This window comes from Micropterus dolomieu, linkage group LG21 (genome assembly GCF_021292245.1).
Source record: "Micropterus dolomieu isolate WLL.071019.BEF.003 ecotype Adirondacks linkage group LG21, ASM2129224v1, whole genome shotgun sequence".
NCBI classification, from domain to species: Eukaryota; Metazoa; Chordata; class Actinopteri; order Centrarchiformes; family Centrarchidae; genus Micropterus; species Micropterus dolomieu.
This window is the reverse complement of record NC_060170.1, coordinates 22087610-22110194: the sequence shown is the minus strand read 5'-3', so window position 1 is coordinate 22110194 and position 22585 is coordinate 22087610. Positions and strand designations below refer to the sequence as shown.

General features: G+C 40.8%; 2 protein-coding genes across 5 annotated transcripts in view; one reads left to right on the top strand and one right to left on the bottom strand.

Annotated features, from left to right (window-relative positions):
- LOC123960614 (protein prune homolog 2-like) overlaps window positions 1-11015 on the bottom strand; it is a 39975-nt gene extending 28960 nt beyond the window's left edge. For all 4 annotated transcript variants that reach the window (XM_046035460.1, XM_046035462.1, XM_046035461.1 and 1 more), the window contains exons 1-6: window positions 10882-11015; window positions 4838-4939; window positions 3753-3955; window positions 3128-3294; window positions 1226-1360; window positions 698-786 (exon numbers count right to left, since the gene is read on the bottom strand). In XM_046035460.1, the coding sequence (XP_045891416.1) occupies window positions 698-786; window positions 1226-1360; window positions 3128-3294; window positions 3753-3955; window positions 4838-4939; window positions 10882-10920 (735 nt within the window). In that variant the 5' untranslated portion in view covers window positions 10921-11015. The remainder of the gene's footprint in view (window positions 1-697; window positions 787-1225; window positions 1361-3127; window positions 3295-3752; window positions 3956-4837; window positions 4940-10881) is intronic.
- An 8221-nt stretch (window positions 11016-19236) lies between these two features.
- On the top strand, window positions 19237-20193 carry foxb2 (forkhead box B2). The gene has a single exon (XM_046035839.1). It carries the CDS (start codon window positions 19237-19239, stop codon window positions 20191-20193), a length of 957 nt encoding a protein of 318 aa, XP_045891795.1.
- The last annotated feature ends 2392 nt before the right edge of the window (window positions 20194-22585 follow it).

Genomic DNA, 22585 nt, shown 5'->3' with positions numbered 1-22585 from the left:
TCCAAATGCAGAACATCACAACATCAGAGGGGCTCCTCTACATAACAACACCTCTCCAAAATGACACAGCGCAGGTGTGGTGTATCCAAAACATCAAAGCCATCAAAAGTAACAAAGTTTTTCTCTCCCTCTTGTTTAAAAGACTAGTTTGTAAGATTCTTTGAAAACTACCAGCAACGACAAGTGGACTGCAGTATATCCCTATATAATCACCATGACATATTAAAAAGCACCAGTCAAGCAGATCAGGCCATTAAATAAGAAATAAGTGTATTAATGTTTGCTCTTTTATCTTTATACAAAGCTTATAAATTTACATATTTTTAGTTGTTGTCATGTAATTAATTATATAATGTGACACATTTAAAATATATTTAATAAAGTTGTAAATCTTTACATGTTAATGAGAAAAAAGGGTCTTTAAACCTTAAACTCTCTTCCAGTTAACATGATTTATCATCTGAGCTTCAGATAAATTAACTTTTCTTTATTGGGTTTTTGGCCTTGCACAGTTGGGTTCAATTTACTATAAAATAAATGAGGTTAGAATTAAACTCTCTTCAACATTTAAAGATTTAAATATTCAGTCATGTTTAAAAAAACACTATTTCAGTTGGTTTATATGTATGTTGTAATTGACTGAACAGAAACTAAATAGAACCAGGCATTTGGAGCTTTATTATGATAAATAACTTACATTATTATCTGTAGTCACTGAAGTGAGTGCTATGGTCATCTCGCCATCAGAAAACTCCTTCAGCTCCACAGTCAGCCGTTGCTCCAAGTCTGTATCCAGTCGGTACACACAAACAGACTAACAGTTATATAAAACACACACAAAAAGAATAGAAAACAATTCACAACAGAAACAGAAAAAAACACAAGCATCAATGCCTTCTCCAGAAGTGTGAGATAATTGAAGGTTGGAAAATGTGCCAGTCAGCAAAATGTGATACCACAGGGATTATACTGAACTTCTAGCAATCAGGCGACCTGATACTTCTGTCAGCAGCAGAAGATGGAAAGAGCCTCCAATTATGGTAAAAGTGTCTGCTTTTTTGTTTAAAGCCCCCTACAGCTGTTATGTAATGCTGTTTATAATGATATAAACTGGGAAGATTTTAAATGACCTTTTACAAAATAACACAATATGCCTCAAATTACCAAAGGTCTACTCTACTGTGTTCAATTCAAGCCCAACTGCTCTGCATGTTCAACTACGCACCTTGTAGCTTCGCCAGATCACGCTGACCCGCAGTGACATCACTCCATTGCTCCAAGGATCTCATGATCTCCTCCAGTTGTGCTGACCGACGGCCGTGTTTGATCCACAAGGCTTCACTTTGCAGCCGCAAGGCCTCTGTAGACACATAAACACATATGGGTGCATCCAGCATGCACACTCTGGCTATTGTTCATAAATTCATATGAATTCAATGTATGTTCAATAATGAATGATTTCTGCTTATACAAGCCTGAACGTCTGGCGTAGGACAAATAAACAGCGCTGCAACACACTTTGGTCATAAGCCACGAAGAGCCACTTACATTAAGTGTTGTATTTCCCCGTGATATATTATCTCTTTACTGGATATTTTTTCTGAGTAGTTAGTTAGTACCTTTATGTACATTTAAGGCCACTGTAAGCTATGATCAATCAATACTAATAATCAATAATGATCAATAAAAGTAATTAGTTACAGAATGCCCTTGCAACCTTTTGTGCCGAGTTGGACTCAATAAATAACATTGTTCCCTCATGCCACACTTTTAATGAAGTTTCTGAACATAAATTTGCCATCAAAGATCAGGGAAGAACACGAAAACTTCTGGCCAAAACTTTTGTCCTCTTAGTGAAATTCAGTTAGACCCTGTTTGTATACAGTGCCACCGCTGGGCTCCCACAGTGGTTAGTAAATCAGTCACATTTAATGAAAGGCAACATTTGATGATCATGATCATCATATTAAATGATCAAATATTTGAAATGTTGTGCTATCACATATTTCCTATTGGTGTCATTTTAATCAAAACACAAACATATGCAGTTTGCATAAAATGCACAGTACAACTGTTCTTGCATATTTATCATTTTTAAAAAAAAGCTGAAATATTGTTAAAATAGCCATAAATAGCCAGTGGCCAGCTCAGTATACAAGGTCATTAAAGCTGTATATGTCCTCTGGTAACATTTCTTCAGACAGGGCTTATGATGATCAGGAATTGATTTGAGCTATTTGCCTCTTTAGTAATCAATGAACCTGCCAGTGCCATGCACTGTCCAAAGAACTTTCACTAAGAAATATGAGAGCTCTCCCCTTTTCTGTCTGTGTATCTGGACTCTACTTCACTCCTTTCCTCTCACTCCATCCACCATTATTCACATTTCCACTATGTGTACATCACAGTGAGAGACAAAGAGAAAAAGCAGCAGAGCGTTATTGAACAGAGATCAGTCATGTCTCCCGCCCAACATTTACACAGCCGCTAAACATTGACAACTGGAGTACCTGTTTTGCAGGCTGTTTAACTGACTTAACAACACACACACGCACACACGCACACATGCACACGCACACGCGCACACGCACACACACACACACACACATACACACACTGCAAATTCACCACTCCATCTCTGTTTTTTCTCTTAGGAGTTTAACTGATGTAATTTGAATTATTACAATGCAGTAAACCATCTATAATATATATGTTATTGATCATTAATATTATTTGACCAAAACCAACACAGACACACATTCTGTAGTGAGACTGGAGAGTTTTACCTCTCATGCATACATACAGTAGACACAGTTTTGTTATCTTCCCCTCTACTTTTTAATATTTTCTTGTAACTTTTCTTACTTTAGTGGGAAAATATGACTACCTGGCAAAACAGAAACAACTTAACAAACTAAACTAACTTAAGTAACAAAAGAGTCACACTATGGGACTCTGTGTGTCTTTCTGCGGTCTCCCTTACTCACACTCACCACCCCTCATCTCTCTCTTTCTCCATCTCTCCTGGTGGGTGTTAAGCGAGTCATGTCAGGGGATTTGTGTGTGTCCTCCTTCATCGCCCCATTACTCCCCCTGGGGGGAGGGGGGGCGCCCGCACCTCTCTCACCTCCGAGAGTCTCACCCAGCGCTACTCCGATGTGCTCTGGTGCCTCTTGAAGAACCTCCCTGGCGACTGTTGTCACCACAGACGATGCCCCATCATCCCCTGCGTCCCGCTGCCTGTCGTGATGGACCACTCGCTGGATGCTGGACTCCAAAGTGTGGTACTCAGAGCTAGGAGAGTCAGAAGACGGGGGTGAAGGAGATATGGATGGCTGCAGGGCAAGGAGTGATGATTGTGAGGTATTTGCATAAATACAACTCCCCTTTGGGTCATGAGTGGTGAAAAAAGGCAGGCCTGAGATACACACCCAAACTCAATCTCATTTTTGCATCAGCAAATACAGTCTTCTCAGCCAGAACCCACGGTGTCCGCATATGTTTGGGGTCTGCATGTGTGTGTGTGTGTGTGTGTGTGTGTGTGTGTGTGTGCTTCAGTGTCACCTGTAAACACATTAATCATTGTTGGTCCAGTGAAATATAAAACATCCTAAATCTACAGAACCTGCTTTCAGGTAAGATTTTAATATCATCCCTGGTGTCTCATCAGTAAATGAGTTAAGGATTAACTAAAGTTATCTAGAGACTGGTGTATGTGCTTGAACATGATTTGCATATGCGAGTGTGTTTACCTATCCAGCAGTCCATCTCTCAGCAGAGTGAGTGAGAGTTTTCCGGTGTGATGAAGCTTCACGAGGTCTACATCCTCCCTCCACAGAAGCGAGCTTTCACAAATGTTCGCCCTATGCAGATACCTTACTGTCTCCCCGGGCAACTCAGCGTCACATCGCCGGCCGCTCAGCACTGGCACACACACTCCGCCTGACGGTTCCTTCTGGAGCACACATACACACACGGTACATGACACCAGACACATTTAAAAACGACACAAACAGACTTGGAGTCAGATGTTCCGACAAAGTTAAGCTACTAGCATGTTTTTTTTAAATTAAAAATATAAAATACAGTATTGCATGATGTACAAAAAGTATACCATATATAGAATACTAATATGTTTTACCACTATAGTGAAAATATCTTTGTGAGCACAGTGAAACTAAGGGGGAGTGGCTCAAACTTAAGAGCATCCCAGTGGAACATTTTCATAGTGGACCACATTTAACTTTATTTGATGCATTTTAATTGTTCCGCCCTGCCAATTCATCATTTAGCATATGATATATTTGCCAAGGTAGCACTTTTACTGAATGCCAGCTGCTTTAAATCTTTTGTGTATTTCCATTAATATAGTGGTTCATTGGGCAAACAGCCAGATAAAGCCATAACAATGTTCCCAGTTTTCATATAGGTGGTACTCAAACAGAGCAGTAGTGATTTGCACAATGTCTGCTACTGAACATGAAACATTAACACAAATCAAACCAACAACAATGTGTAAGTACAGATTTGTTTGCTAACTTCATAGGCTGAAAAGTATAATCGAACAACACAGTATGCATTCTAAATATTATTATTAGTATTAAACAGTATACTATAATCTAGTTTGTAGTTTATAGTATTTAGATTTAGTATATATTATGGATTTGGGACACAGTGCATGTTTCTAAAGTAACAATATCCTTCATAAGAGTTGGCTCAACTATAGATAAAACTGACTCGACTTGAACACTTCGACTTTAACCGTCTGAAAACGTTTTTTTTCTTCTTCATTTTATGTAGAAAACACATGCACACAAGCAGACAGAGTTCATGTTACCTGGCTGAGGTGTAGTGCTAAGCACAGTGTCGCGGCCACAGTGTCAACATCTGGCTCTGGTCCGCCTAAAACAGCATGGATGGGATCCTCTAATGCATCTGCCTGGAAACATGCACACAATCATACACGGTTATTGCTAGGTGGCTTTTATATTTAAAATATAATAATAATAATAATATCTAAAAAGGCTTGCCATGACATCATTCTGTGATACTTAATCTCTTGTTTTCCAACATCCAACTAAGGAAGCAGGAAACATCACTATGCAGGTTCGATTTGATAGCAGATATAACCGTATCACTTGAAACTCCTTGAGCCAGCATAACTATGTTAGACGACTACAGCATTTTGAAACCAACAGTATGCATTAAAAATTAAATAACGGTGCAGCAAGGTTTGCCACATGCTTGAAAGAGAATACGATTCAATATGCACTACACTAGAGGCAAAATCAGTTGTAACAGCAAAACAACTGCCTATAGTTTTTCACTTCTAACTCAGAGTAACCCGCTTTATCAGCGTAGTGATGAGTTCCATTAATTTCACTAAACAATGCAGACAAACACTACTCATTTATGTTAAGTGGACATTAATGACAGCTCCATTACAGAGATTAAACGTTCATCTCTGGGTGAAAAAGGCAGAAAATTAAGTTTCTCCCTTCATTTATTGAGTCTTGGTATTAGATCTTAATAGAGCAGATATTTTATGAAGCCATTCCTGACTTTCATTGACTGATTCCAGCATTGGTATTTAAAAACAGGTCTTTACATAGACTTACAGGGGGGCCACGCATCTAAAGGTCGGGTCTCTGGAAATTCAACATTTGTCTTTGTGAGAAAAAACTTTTAAGAAATTCATAACAGCATAACAGAAATTAGCACTATGTGTATCCTCATTAATTACACTCTGAAAGTGCGATCGTGTTTGATAATTGGGAACAAAAATATAACAAAAACCTCAGCTTTTCTCTGTTCTGTGTCAATCTATAAAGTTGTATCTAAAACAGATAAGCTGACTCATTGCCCTGCAGCCTGCACCATTAATCAAGAAACAAAATGTGGACACAATGAATATCCCGTCAATCTGTAGCTCATCTTAATGGGCTTGTAGGATGCTCTGATGTGGATGGAGCAGTGGAGGGGAAGAAGCAAGTTTACAAAGACAAAGACCAGTAGGAAATTCATGTTTTCTGGCTAGATTCTCCCAGGTAGCCCAAATGGACAACATTACAGTCACAACCCTCTTATCACAGGCAACATAATAATGGTTTTCTATGTTTTAGCCCATTTACTACAATTGCATATTGTACTTTACAGTACTGTTGTCCTTTTTTAAAGGATAAGGAGCAGAAGAGCTTTGTTCATATCCAAGCAATGTTGTTGGAATATAAAACCTGGAAATCAAGCACATACGTTATGAAAAGAATAACATTTTAGGAGGAATTACAAAAATTAATTGGCAGCAGCTGCTACCTTCTTGTCTGTAAGCAGTGATACTAACACATCTCCAGGTTAAGATGGGTCACTATGTGTACAGTTGTTTTGCATGTGACAGAACAACTTTCCCATGTGGACAATCTGCAGCTAGCTAGACGTTATCGAATGACAATGAATTGTGAGTCAGTCACAAGCCATGAGTTCCATGAGATGCTTTTCATCTAAAAACAAAGGTCTCTGCCTGTTAATTTCATACTACACGCAGAAATTGATGGAAGTCAATGGCTCATTTGAAAGCAGAAAATCAGCCGGTAGTAATAAAGTAATAAAGTAAATGGGTAGTTAATGGGTTAAACATTCAAAACATAGTATTCTGAGCCCCACAGATGGCAATGACTTTTAACTTTTATTTAATTGAGTAATCCTGCTTTCTCGAATATCACCCTGGAAGCTAAGCTAACACTTAGTTAGCACATTTGTTGACATGTCTAATATATAATGGAGTCGAGGGATTTAAGGGAGCTTAATGCCGGGGATAGATGAATAAAGTACTGGTAATAATGCATACGGAATGGAGTTAATGTCTGGTTTCTGTTCATAGGGCCTCACTATCAAGGCCAAGTGGATAAATGAAATGAGGGGAGAAGAAATGAGAGGCCAAAGCAAAGGGAGGGAGGGGAGGAGAGAGGTTAGACGCTGTTGATTAGACTGAGAATGAGAAAGGAAGGAGTGCAGTGAAATTGGTGGAATGAGGGCAAAGATTTTGAAGAGAATTAGGAAAAAGGGGGCTGAAATATAAGGAGTATGGGCAGCGGATTTATAAGTCACACATGAAAGAGGTTCAAGAAAAATTAACATATACAGGATATACAGGTGAAAAAAAAACTGATAGGGAGAAGAAAGAAAAAACACTATGAAGAGAAAATTGGAGGTGGAAAAGAAAGAGGTGGTGTGTGAGAGAGAGAGAAGGAGAGGGGGAAGAGGCCTGTTCCTTCAAATCAATACTAGATAGAAAGGAAGCGATGCATTAGCAGGAGAAAAGGCCGCTCAGTGTCTGTTATACTGCAGCGGAAGAATATCAGTGTGCGTGTGTGTGCACGTGTGCACGTGTGCACGAGCATGCATTGGCCATCTGATATCCTTCAATTGGAGTGCATTCAACCTCTCTCCTCTCCCCTCTTGGTCATCGCAGGCCATGTTTGGAATATATTATATATTTAGATGCCCAGCTGCATCAATGTATATTTTCAGCCAAATTTCACTCTGAAATGAGGAGATTTACTCAATAACAGTAACTGGTCCTTGTGTAAAACCCGTGGGGCAGTTAAATACAACCTTTATATTTATTCTGATAAAAGTAAATGTTTACATTTGTGGTCTTTGCAACCATTGGAGCAACTGGAGGCTGTCCAAGCACATCAGACTGAAGTCAAGGAAACACATCAGCAAATCACCAGTCCATCACACACCGACATCTCTACTAAACATATCTATGGGAGTCCTAATAAACACCTGAAATGAATGTCTCTATACAGTGAGAAAAAAGTGAAGGCCCCACAGGAAATCCCCTCAACACAGGCAGAATAACTCCTGAACCTGGGCTCAGAATGAGAAGTAAGTTCTTCTTGCTGTGCAGTGTGTATCAGCCACTGAGCCACAACAACACCATTTACATAATGTACATCCATAGATTAATACTTTTTGGGAATTTTTCATTTCCAAATATATCTAATGGATGCCTTAGAGTATAATTCACACAAAAAAGAAGAAAACACTTGATTTCTGTGAATAATGTTTAGTGGAACAATCACCACAGACTTAAACTTATGAAAGATGGTTAATTTAGTTTTTTATATTATATTTTGGTTCAGTCATGCTAATAAATGCTTTTACTGCTTTTCAAATGATTGTACTTTCCATAGCCAACCTTCGTTTTCACAACAGGAATGCCTAGAAAGACAGTGAAGGCAGTATGGACCTTTATCATCTAGTCCTTTGTTTCAACATCTCACTTATTAAGTGCTGTAGTAAACATTTATTGGGATGAATAGTAATGTTAGCGCACCCTAGCCACACATAGCGTTTACCATCCATCCATCGTCAACTGCTTATCCTGCGTACAGGGTCGCAGGGGCTGGAGCCAATCCCAGCTGACATTGGGTGAAAGGCGGGGTACACCCTGGACAGGTCGCCAGTCCATCGCAGGGCCACACATAGACGAACAACCACTCACACTCACATCCACACCTAAGGACAATTTTGGAGAAATATCTTTGGATGGTGGGAGGAAGCCGGTGGACCCGGAGAGAACACGCAAAGTCCACACAGAAAGACCGGGGCAACCGGGCGCCGCCCACATAGCGTTGACCTATTCTTTTAAATACTTTGGAATGATTTTTATACTAAGAAAAGCCAAAAGCAAATATCAAAGTGGTCCTAAAACCCTATTTGGGTGTGTTTGTGTATTAGTGTGCAGGCTGAGAAGGACAGATGGTGGAAGTCCACTCAGCACATTGCTTCAGCTCTACGCCAAAAGATGGGAGAGTGAAGGAAGGAGAGCGGTGGAGCTATACAGAGAAAAACTGAGATAGAAAGAAATACAGGATCAGTAGGCACTAAGAGCCAGGCCAATTAGAGGTATGGATGTTCTGGACGGTGGCCATCCAGAGAGTAGAGTGAGTGAGAGAGAGAGGGAGAATGACAGAAAGTAGAGAGTGGTCAGCAAAAGAGAGAACCATCAAAGTACTTGGAGGAATGAGATAAAGCATGTCTGTGTGCCCCGTGTGTGTGTGTGTGTGTGTGTGCATGAGAGAGAAATGGTTGATAATCATGACATGTGTTACACTTTATCTGCGGCCTCCATAACACTCATCAGTTGCCCTCCTTATCACTCAATTACCCTGCTGTGCTCTGATCTGCGAATGTGCTTCTTTGATCTTTTCTTCTCCTCAGCCTTCCCTATATCCAAGATAAAAGCCCTTAACCTCTTTAAATTTCATTCCAGACAGGCTGTTCATATGCATGTTTGTATTGTACTGACAGACACCTGTTTACATGAATAAACTGAATATTCTGAATACTGTAGCATTGCTGGAAATATAATTAATCAAGAAAATAATGAAAACACAAGCATGTATCCTGTGTAATATCAACAATGTATGAAATATGAGAGCATATTGGGGTACATAGTCAACATTTTTACTCCAGTATCCCCAAATTAGCTGTTGTGCATATGCTAACTATCACCCATACAGTATATTATTACCTAGATTTCTTGGAAGTGTAAAGTTTGGACTTTATTGGACAATATATGGACCTTACTCTGGTGGTGACAAACAGTACAAGGTACAAAGAGATTGCACATACACGTCTTTATCTGCTCAAGAAGATTAGGTGATATGATTGAAAGCTCTTAGAAAAGCTACTAAATGAACTTTAAGGTGAGATTGTTTTGTCAACTGCTGAATAAGGAATGACCAAGCTTCTCTAAAGTGGAGTGAGTTAAAATGAAATCTGAACATCTACAATTCTATGACAAACACATGTGAATTAATATTCTTTGGATCTGATTGTAGGTTGATTCAATAACCAAAACAGCAAAATCATTCATATTTGAAAGTCACTGAATAATAGTGTGTGTGCTCTTCAGGGGCCAACAGAAGGAGACAAGGAGTTATTTCTGATCAATTCCCGATATTGACTGGCGCCTGGGCATATTCTCTCCAGAGCAATTAAATGAAAAAGACACGGTATTAAACTCAGCCAAAATATAAAGGCAAAGATGCAGCACTGCCAATATCAACTGGGCACTGAGTCATTACAAATACTCTTTGGAGGGGCGTGAGAATATATGTTCATAGCTCAAAACCTTCGGAAGATACTGTCATGGCCATGTACTGCAACTGATAATATGGTCATGCCACAAGCACATGTAGAAAGAGTGGTTTAGGGGCTCTACAGCCCATAGCCTCAAGGTACCTGCATTATCCATGACAGGCCCCCTAATGTGAACATCTGTGTTGCAGTGCACCCCTGACAGACCAAATGTATACAGGCCAAGACTGTATACAGACACATAGAAAAATAATATAACCACATATTTATAATCTATAATAATATACAAGTATGAGTGCCCCAAAGGCTCCAGTCATTTAGTCTATATAAGTTAGTATTTAGTTAGTATTTGCATGAGGCTTTTATATGTGTGACTAGATATTCACTCCTGGATCAAATGCAAATTATGAGTCAGTATCTGCAGAGCAACCATATCAGGGAAGGACAGCCTTTGGCTAAACTTGTTGATGTCATGCCTCTCATTAGAAATCAGCTCCTCATTCAGATTCACACACTGATGTTCCTGTAAGCACAACGAGCTTATTGTATGGGACCAAACACGCCTTCCTTTCCCCTGTACTGTCATATTGTCGTTCTACAGGTGCTTGGGGTACCGAAGGGACGTGAGAGGCTTTTTTGTTTGCTTTTTGCCGTGAGCTTTTTCAGCAACAGGAACGCAGCCTGTAGCACAGCAGTATCATCCTTCCCGTCATGGTCTCATTCATTACACCCACAACCTGGTTTTAACGCCGCTGAGGGCTCTCAACTCACCCCGAGTCTGCTCTGGACCCTCCGCAAATACTCTTCCATGTCGGCCTGCGTCGCTACGGTGTCGCTGCAGATCTCTCCATAGACCAAGTTTCGACAAATGCTGGTGTGTGTGTGTGTGTGTGTGTAGGCTATGTGTTTTTTTCTCTCTGCTTCCGAGTCCCCCGCTGCGCTCGCACTGCAGCACTCTCTGCTGCTTGTGTGTGCCGTCGGTCCTCCCCTTCTCTACGGGGTGAACCCACAACACCAAGCAGTGGGTGTGACGGCAGGAAGAGGAGATCCGACGGAGGCGCGCACCGTGATTCAACCGCGCTCCCTGCGGTAGGGAGCCCCCACCCCACCCCCACGCAGACACAACCTCAGCGTCCACCAATGACAAAAAAACACAGTGAATGTAGTGAATGATAAATAGTAGCGCTCCAGCACCACGGACAGCAACCTCTTATTTTGCCAGTGGCTTTAGTGTTGATTTCAGCACCTTTACAGTTGTGGTGCACAGAAGAAGAAGAAAAAAAAGAATAACACGTTTTTGCCGCAATATGATCACAACCGCAGCCAGAATCGACGTGCACTGCAATGCCTTTCATTCGTGTGTGTGACAGGAAGCACTTTAATTAATCTGAAATGTTAAAGGACCAGAGAAAACAGAGAACACCCGAAGACAGAAACACACTCTCTCTCTCATACACACACACACACACACACACAATGTTAAGTCGCCAAATTTAATGTTCAAAATGGACGAGGCATTTATCTTGGGTCAGGGTCCCATTGGAGTTTTCTGGATCTATTTTTCTATCAATTTCTTACAAGTTGTCTAGAAGTTAGATGCACTATGTCCAGATGGTCAAATGATCAGATACAGGCCAGGCTTCCAACATTCAATTCACAACCTGCCTTATCTGCCTTGACAAATTTGCAGTCAATCAAATTACCAAAACCCACTGACATGCGATGAACCTGGAGCTTTCTGGGCACCTGGAGGTCTGGGACACCTAGGCAGTTGTCTGTTTTATCCTGCTGGTAATCCAGCCTTGTCAGGTGTAAGCCTCAATGCCCTCCTAGCAGGGTGAAACCCTTGCAAATGGTTCAGAACGCAGCAGCGCGTCTGGTTTTTGATCAGCCCAAAAGGACTCATGTCACTCCATTACTCAGTGACCTCCACTGGCTCCCCGTGGCCTCCAGAATCAAATTCAAGTCACTAATGCTTGCATACAGAGTGACTACTGGGTCTGCATCCATCTACCTAAACTCCATAATACAAGCATACGTTCCTTCTTGGCCGCTACGCTCCTCCAACGAACGCCGCCTGGCTCTGCCATCCCTTCACACAAAGCAATCTGAGTCCCAGCTATTCTCCTCTGTGACACCACGATGGTGGAACGAGCTACCACACGCCATCAGAGCAGGGGCGTCCCTCTCTAACTTCAAGAAGCTCTTGAAAACTCATCTCTTCCGAGAACACTTCCTCTTATAACACCTCTAACTCCTAACCTCTAACATGCACGTCCTGTGCTCTTCTTCTTCTATCCCCTACAATGATCTTGTATTGATTGCACTTTTTGTTAACTCTTACTTCCTTCTCTAGGTATTTACCCCATTGATGTGATATGTACTATAAGCTCTTACTAGTATTTATTGCTGCTCTTTCTTGTATGTATTGTCAGTTGATGCTCTGTTAATGCTTGTATGTTGTTCCTCAAATGTAAGTCGCTTTGGATAAAAGCGTCTGCCAAATGAGTAAATGTAATGTAAATGTAATGCCTTGACTGCCAAAATTAAATTACCTTAATTATTACCTCTTGGAGTCGACACAACAGTTAATCCCACATTGACAAGTCACAAATGCAGCCAAAACACTTTGGATCACAGGGTCCATTCTTGTACCAGAACACTATTGTAATTCATTTACATCTTACAGGAATGTACATGGTGCCTCAATTAATGCAGTATCACAGTTATCACTAAACAACATTGTTCAAAGTTATTAACTGCTCATGTAAAGTCTTTGGCTGCTGACAGACTTCCCTGGTGGGTGACCCAATTGATTTTCCTTCTTCAAGCCACTCTTTTGGTAGCTGTAGAGCATCTCTGCCAACATCTGCACTCATTCTTCCTCCAGAAACACATCCAGACCCTGCTCTGCTATAGACTGCCCAGAGTCACGTGGAAATGTCTATGGAGATCACTTGCATTTATAAATATTAAGTCCCAGGGGGTCCGTAGCAGTCCCTAGAAATTGATCTCCTTCAACACATAACCCTTGAGAAGTCTAGGTTCTAATCAGAAACATTACAGACTTCAGGAGCACCCTCTAAGCCCATGCATAGGTGGGTGAATGGGGGAGATGTGAATGACAGTGTCCTTTTCATACTGAAACACCAATACCCTACATACATCTCTGGGTAAGCGCCATTTTAAACATCATCTTAAGGCTTTATTGGATAATTCCAAATGAAAAGACTTAAGACTTATGGGAAAGAACATTTCTTTTAAAAAAAGCACAAGCAAAATTTTACTCTGCATCACCTTTACAACAAAAATCAGTGCTGGTTTTAAAACTCATTCTATTGTGTTTTCAGGCTTGGACTTTAATCTGATCTCCTACAGGCACTGTATAACTAGAAATAGAGTGCACAAACATAAAAGACCCCATTCTCACAGGAGCATCTCAGCTTTGACCAACCCCATTATTAAAACCACAAGAACTAAACTATCTCCTACTCTGTCTACTTCTAAAAGCTGCCTCGTCTTTTCCATCTGTGAAGTGTCCAATGGCTGCGTGTTAACAATGTGTTCGCTTGCAAACTGATAAGAGGATGCTGTGACACACAGATGCAGCAGCCTACTGACTGAAATAGAAATTTAGCAGTGCTGGCAAACCCTACCTTTTGCATTTGGCTACAAGTTTCCATCCAAATCACACCGTCTGTCCTCTCTTGCAATACACCTTAGAAAGAATCTTTTTGCATGTCTGATCCATCCCTGGCAATCTTCCGCAGATATGTCCAGATATCCAACATTCACTGCGTCTGATCATAGACATCGGGCAGGTAGTCATAAACTTTCCATCTCCACAAAGAAAATAATTCGTCTGGGGGACTCACGTGCCCCGTTTTCACACCTGGCACAAATCATATGTGTCATCAATTCATAGAGATCATCAAGGAATGAAAATAGGCACTCAGTATTGTCCAAAGGCCAGTTCATGCATTTTTATTTATTTTTCTTTCTCTTGCGATGTAGACGTAGCAGAATGTAGAAAATTGCTCTCTAATGTACAGTACTTGTGTGTTATTTTTAGTTTGGAATGTCAGTGTTTAAAATGGAGTTCATGAAATTTGAAATATGTTTTTGTGTCAAAGCAATGAAAAGTGATCTACAGTTCAGTGTTCTGTGAAGAGCTTGACTCAGCAATTTTAACAAACTGTAATCACACGATCAGAGTAAATGACAATAATTTTCTTATAAGTGGTCATAAAAGGACAATCAAAAACGTTTAATATTGAACACACATTAATAAATTCCACATACAGTAACATGTTCTCGTGTGTGCGTGCGTGTGTGTTTTTCACTATTACTGTCTTTGGCTTTAGTTCTGTTCCACATTCGTTGGAATCCATCATAGCCTAACTCCCTAACTGCAGTGGGAAATATGAGCATGTTTAAAAGATGCTGTGGTTTCCCATGGTTTTACAGTAATGGAGGCTGTGTTAGTGTACTATCAATGTGGAGAGTCAAAAGGTCTGTGTACTCTCAGACCAGAGTCAAGCTAGACATAATCAATATGACTTCCAGTCACAATCTTCAGAATAAAAGCTTTATTGATGCACCACAACACCTGTCCTCTTTCCCCAAACATGGCTTTGTTATTTTTACCTTTAATTTGTAATTTATTTCCAGGATGCCTTCCTTAAATCCATTAAACAATAAGCCAGAACTTGTTAAATAAAAACTGGTAATATTCAGCCAGGAAGAGAAAGCAACAGGGACACTGATACTTATTCCCTAGCAAGACATTTTTAATTTGAGATCAACTGAGTCATGTTCCTGATGCAAAACACAACATGTCCTTTACCTGCGATATAATAAATATGAATTAATGAGATGTCTCAATCTCTTTCTTTTCCTGTGTTGAGGTAATGTAATGAGTCATACAGAAAATGTATTGTTGTTGTGCTTATATTGTGAGACACCTAGTCTACAGTTTGCCTAGTTATGGAGTACAAGGTTAATATAAGGTTTGGGGTACATAAGGTTCAAGGTTTTCCTTTGAGAACTGAAATGAGCTTCTGTATTGATTCTCATCTCGATGAATGACTGCTGTGAATGGAGCAACTGACAACAACTGACTGCCTGTATGTATGGTGTAGTTGCCCTCTATTGCAGCAGTATCACAGCTAGTTTGATGAAATGGACTCTACTTCAATACCTATGATAAAGGAAGAATACCCTCACAGTCTGTAAAAAGGCAGAGATGAAGTCACAGCTAGTGGATTTAAACACTACTTCAGGGATGCTCTTGTGGCTCACAAAGGATAGGCCTATATACATATAAACAGAAGAGGCATATGAGTCATTTTACGGAAGTTCAGTTTAGTGGGTGGTTGGTTGATGAGAGCTCTTAGACAATCTTTGAGCATGTTATGAGTACAGATTACAAATCCTTCAAATTTGTTTGGGCTGTGTTCAGTGAGAATACTGGCAATGTGAAAGATATGTTTATACAAGTTACAGGGCCAGAAAAGGTATGGATGGAGAAGCTTCAGAGCCTCCATTGATGTCCCTCTAAATTAAGTTACAGAAAATAAAACAGAAAGTACGTAGCCATCATCAATGAGGAAGTGTGTGTGAAGTATGGTGAACTGTACAAAGGTTGTATTAGTACCACAGCCTACAGTCCTTTCTAACAAAAAATACTAAAGGAAATAACACACAGTATTTCCCCTGTTACTTTCATCAAATCGCTCTTAATTGTTCTCATCAAAAAACAAACAAACTCATACTGGTAATCCAGTCATGTATCTTGCGTGTGTGTGTGTGCACGGCCATGTGTTTATTAATGTTTTTATATCCTGGTGGGGAATGAATGCACACTAACTGATGGGGACTAGTATCTCTGTGGGAACAAAAACAGAGGTTCCCACTGGTAGACACTGCTTTTTTAGGGTTAAGCCTTGGTTTCAGGGTTCAGGTTATGAGTTAAGGTTAGTCATGTAGTTGTGATGTTTAGTAAGTCAAGGTAAGGGGCTTGGGAATGCATTATGTATATGAAAGGTCCCCAGAAATCTCATCTACAAATGCATGAGAACAAATGTCTTGTGTGTGTGCAATGCTTTTTTTTTCAGTGAGTGAATGATCACAAAAATCTTTTAATAGAATGAAAGATCCAAAATCCGTTGTTTTTTTTTTACCAGAAAGGCAGGATTCTGCATGTGCTTTTCATAAAGCATATTTTTATCACAGGTTGATCTTTTTTGTCATTGTCAACTCCAATGAGAAATGTTTCATTAGGTTTGAACAAAAGAGAGGAACAATTACAAATCTGGTGGACAATAATTATTCATTTTGTTCTGGTGATGGTTTTCTTATTATTGTTCTGGAAGTTTGGGAAGAATGCAAGACTCAAAGCTTTACATAAGTTTGCCACTGTGATGAATGATGATTTAGTTTTAACTGAGCTGACTGAGATAACTCTTGAAGGCAACAGGCAGACACACTGCAGCTTTGATCCATTAATGTTCCTGCCTGCTCGCTCTTTTATGGGGAAAGGAAAAGATCTGTCGTAGTTTGCCTCTAAATAATTTCCCATTACACAAGTAAGGTTTACAGCGTCTGCACAACAGTCCTAAACTGGTTTAATTTTCCATTGAAAACAATAGGCCTCGCTAATTGATTTTAATGGCTCTCTCCGTGACGATGCGTCCCTTATGACTTGAAGAGAGGTCTTTAAGATTATTATTATTAGTATAATTGCCATTACCCCCACACTTTCCCTTTGCGAATGGGAGACAGAGAAAGAATATCTTTGCCCTTAAGCTGAACAAATAATTATTAGAGACAGGAAACAAACAGACGACCGTCACTCACATGCGCGCCTACACACGCGCGCGCGCACACACACACGCACACACACACACACACACACACACACGCTCCACCTTAGACTAGACCCCCTCCTGGCGACCCTCATTCCCTCCGCCGCCCTCTTCGTGCAGCGTGCCGCTTGTAATTTATGCAAAATTAATTGATACATCTTTTATAATTGATGTGCTGTAAACTTAATGAGTAATTTATGTAATTAGTCAATTAAGGATAATTCCAGCATATGTTCCGTATGCCCAGAAGGTGTGCTTTACAACTAGTTATTTGTCCAGGAGTTGGGCGCAGGCGAAGACTGCCATAGACTACCTAATTAATTTTGTTATGCAGATCAGCCATGGTGTCTATTTAACGGCCCCCTTTGTGAAAACAGATTTAATATTGATCTTTCCCGGGCGTTTAAAGAGGATGCTTTTACCCGCGTTGGCCTCTGAGGGCCTCAGAGTTTCAAAACTCATTTTTCAGGCGCCAGGAAAACAATTACGCAAAGTAAAAACACACACACACACACACACACACACACACACACACACACACACAAGCACAACATCGAACGTCTTTTCTGCAGTGAAAACATACCTAAATGTTAACTCTTTTTCAAGCGAAGTGTCACTAAAAAGTGATTTCCCTTACAATAATGTCTTTAAAATATGCTCTCCGTCGACACAGTTGACCTTTTGAGTGGGCTTGAAGGACTGAGACGTAACGGAAGAGATGCACCGGCTAATTAATTGCACAGTTTTGAATATTCATACCTAATACAGCGAGCTTGCCCTTAATTACATTGTTGGACTTCTCTCCTAGGAGGCTAAATCACGGAAGGCTTAATTATTGTAATGTATTCGGGGGCCCACCGGGGCACCGGGGAAGACAGGAGCCGTCAAGGACCCAGTCATGACACCTGGCTGGAAAAAAAATATATACTGTATAGGGGAGCAGCTTTTGTTGTTCTCCGCTGAACAGAATTCAGAGCAGGGGATGAAGTTTGTTTACATCCTTGTAGGATTCACCGGAGAGTGTTTGAACAGACAGACAGCCGCCGGACTCCCCTCTCAGCAATTAATCAACAACAGCGCCCCTCTCTCTCTTTTTCTGTGTGTGTGTGTGTGCTTGAGTTTGTGTGCGTGCTTTTGTAATTGAGAGCAGAATAGAAGAGCACTGATGATTGTGCGCAAAGGAAGACATGATTTATTGTTTGCAAAGTCTGAAAGTGCAGTCGAGCAAATTTAACAGAGTTTGTGTTTAGGATGTATTCCATTCTTTACTATTTATTTCCTCAAGTGAAGTAATGGTGGCAATTCAAAGCCACATTCAATCTCATGGTTATTTCAATCAAATAAAAACAGGCATTCAGGCATTCAAACTGACTGACTGCTTTTCCCCCTCTTAGTTTTATACCATAGAGGTCAAAGGTCAGAATCAGATACAGAGGATCATTCATGCAGCTATTGGGGATTAGACAACTTGCTGAAAGATATTTAGAAGAAATGTCCCTTTGAACACACTGTAGTGGTTAAAACCAACCACCGCGGTTATTTTCTGTCCCTGTGTACTTTAGGCAGGATGCTGTGATTGGTAAACAGGAGATTAGAAGCAAATGCGTATGTTAAACGTACCATCCATCCCTCAATGTATTAATTTCTTTACCCCATCTCTCTCTCTCTCTCTCTCTCTCTCTCTCTCACACACACACACACACACACACACAAACAAACGCACACGCGCGCGCGTGCTCTTCCCTCCCTGTCCCCAAGTGTCTGGATAATAGATAATAGAGCCAGCGACCTGCAGGGGTCTTACAAAAACGGCGCTCGGCGAGTGGGAGCATCGCACAAGAGGAGAGGAGCACACACCACACACAGACAGCGAAGCAAACTTGCCCCTCACATCCTTCAACCGCCGCGGAAACAGGGGAAAACCGAGAGGACCTCTCAACTTTTACGCACAGAGACTGACTTTTACGCACATCGCCAAGAGCATAATTTGACAAAGAAAAGTCTTCAGAAGAAACTTTCCTGGGATGTTGGAGCCTCTAAATGATCTTAAATGACTACAGCAGGCCTTTAGGCTACACCGTATTAATCGATATAACGAAAATTTACCAGCTTCTAATCTAATGGCTCAGAACTTTGGAACAGATCCGTCAGATGGAGACTGATATGAAGACTGTCAAATTAGCTCCTTATAACGTTTAAAATATTACATTTAAGGCTGTTTTATTTAACAATTCAAACTTTAACAAAATAGTAACCAGTCATGCCTCGTCCTGGGAAGAACTCCTACAGCGACCAGAAGCCTCCATACTCCTACATATCACTGACAGCGATGGCTATCCAGAACTCATCAGAGAAGATGCTGCCTCTAAGTGACATTTATAAGTTCATCATGGACCGGTTTCCGTATTATCGAGAGAATACCCAACGATGGCAGAATTCCCTGCGACATAATCTCTCCTTTAACGACTGCTTTATCAAGATCCCTCGGCGGCCTGATCAGCCAGGAAAAGGCAGCTTTTGGGCTCTGCACCCGGACTGCGGTGACATGTTTGAGAACGGCAGCTTCCTGAGGAGACGGAAGCGCTTCAAGGTGCTGCGCGCTGAGCATATGGCCTGCAAAAGCTCTCCGATGATGCATTACTTTCACCATCATCACCACCACCCGGGCAGCAAGATTGGCACAGCATCCGGCCACCACGACCACACACCCGGCCCGGCAAGCACCGTGGGTCGGCTGCCTCACTTTCAGGGTTACGGGGGCATTACTTGCGCGCAGCCAGGCGGGTTCAAACACCCATTCGCCATCGAGAACATTATAGGAAGGGACTATAAGGGTGTGATGGCCAGCGGGCTCCCCCTCACCTCGGTCATGCACCACTTGGGTTATCCGGTGCCCCCGCAGCTCAGCAGCGTGGTCAACTCCATGTGGCCACACGTCGGGATGCTGTCTGAGTCCATGGGTGGCGTGCCCGTGCCCGCATCCGAGTACGCGCCCTTCAGCATGTCAGCAAAGGGCCTGTACCACAATTCCAACGGGCAAACCCTGCCCGCAGTTCCCGTGCCAATAAAACCCACCCCATCCCTGGGTCCCGTGCCCGGACTGACAGGGCTGCAGTCCGGCCCGTCCCAGCTCTGCTCACCGGCCTCAGTGATGGAGAAAAGCGATCTGCTGGAGGGGAAAGGCAACCCTCTACACCCGGCTCTCCTGCTGTCCTAACCGGGTAAATTGCGGGTCATTTTTGAAAAGTAACGCAACCAAGGACCTTGTGAATGCATAAAAGAAGACCGAATTGGCCAGTCAGCAGCATCATAGTTAAAGTTAAGTGCAGCTGTGGGAGAGTTGTAAGAAATTAAGGTTAATATTGTGCTGTGTAATGATTTTTTCATTAGACCCATGTTGATTGAAATCATAATTTATTTGCACAATTTGTGAGGGCATTTACCACATACTGTAATGTGGCACTGATAAATACAATCAGATAAGCAGATACGCTAAACCCAAAGAAAGCTTTGATTTAGGAATCTTTCCGAATACAAACCAACAACGCTGTTTATAATTTTTTTCTCTTAGTATTTCTTTTATTTTAATATTTGGCAGGCCTATGGCTAAAGACAAAAAGGCCTTCGTGTTTTTTTATTAGGCCTGACTTTTTTGTGTTACTTATCGGTGCATTGAAAATGTTATGCTTGTATTATAACACTATTTATCTGAGGATATTTATAAAGAACTTAAAACCGCAACTTCTTTGGTGTTGTAGTTATTTACTCGTTTTAATTTCCACACGTTGTTCGGGAATCTGTTTGCATACCATTGCTGAAGGACAATACATTCCATCACACTGCCGTATCCTTTTATAATAAATTACCAGAGATTAAGTTAATCTGAGGCTAAAACATTACAATTGCATTATGATTTTTAGATTCAACTGTGCTGATTTCAGCCTGTATAATAATTACTTCTCTAAACACAATTATTGAATATTGTAATAAGTAGTGCTCATATCACCTTCTACAACAGGAAATAACAGCGGCACAGATTACTGTAGGTAGTTGCCACCAGTTGCTCAATGAAATGCATAATAAGTTACTATTAGGCTATTTCCCTTATTTCATACCCACACATTTCAGATGCAACAGATTCCCATTAAATTGAGAGTGCCATGAAATGCTTTTTTAAAAATGTATTAGAGACATAAGGATGAGAGTGAAACCTCTAATCATCAGGCACATTTGGGTTTTTAAACATGATGACATGAAATACATTTGAGCTTTTAGGATTCTGGACTCCTAAAACCAAACAGATTCAAGAACCCATCTTAAACACCTAACTCTGATTGAACAAGTGTGTATATTTTTAATATTGAATAATTCAACAGGAAGATGTTGTACTTCCTCAAATTCAACATGAAATTTAAGTTCCCCAAATCCAGGAGATACATATAGAAAACAAATAGTAAAAAAAACTTTACCTGAGCCAAACCTCATTCAGAGAGATGTTTAGATTGAAGTCATGCAATCATCTTCCATAAATCATCATTATGTGCACACATTCATGCAAGGGTGGGCATCATGACATGAATCGCATCTGGAATGGGCAAATGTACTGGGGCATGTTGTGTCCAGGGCAGGTGTGTATGATCTTCATAAGATGGATATAAGCAGCCGACACTCTGGGCTTCAGAACTTCAAAAGCAGGCAGGGCAATCGGATCAAGTTTTGCTCTTTTGTTTCCTCTCTCTAACCGTAGCTTTGAAGCTTCTCCTCTCCAGCAGCACAAAGCGCCAGGTTCAGCCCACTGAAAATGACTTATATTCAACCTCTCGTCCCCTGTTTAGCATCCCAAAGGCTCCTCAAGCTGACACTATTGTCACACCAGCCTCTGAACAAATAATTGAGATGCACCAGTGGAGGAGATGCGTAGGAGTGAAGAATTAAAACCTATTTGCGTGTCATTGCTAACGAGCAGAGTACGTATAATAGTTATTGCCCCTATCTTCTTCTTCCTCATCCTAATGTTATTTTATACTGTTTTCTACAGCTTCATTATTTTTTTTATTACACAGTGTAGCTGACTTTTCTTTACTGGCTCTCTCTAGTTATAATCTATTGCTTCTAGATTTCCAAAGGTTATCTTTTCTTATCTATCACTTTCTCTCATCTACAAATGCACATTTTCACACACACTTTCACTGCAGGGTGTCTGTGATTCCTAGTTAAAGGGAACTGAAATTTCAATGGCATGACAAAAGTGTCTATGTGATAAGTGTGTTTGTGTAGGTGTGTATGTGTGTGTGTGTGTGTGTGTGGGTGCATGTTGCTTTAATTCCCTGATCAGCAGGCCTCAATGTCTTTAATAGCCCTCACTGCATTAGTGTATAATTAAATGCCACTAATTAAGACACAATAAGAGGAGTAATAATGCAGCCATTATTACCCTCCATGATCCTCTGTCCTTACAACACCATAGTTAGATGCCTCTGGAATTATAATATCACGAGGTCTCCTAATATGCACATGTGTTTATGCACAGGCTAATAGGAGGTATATGTGCAGTATATTTTTATAAGGGTAGACACTGTGCTGGTTGTGTCAAAGCATTTAACAGCATA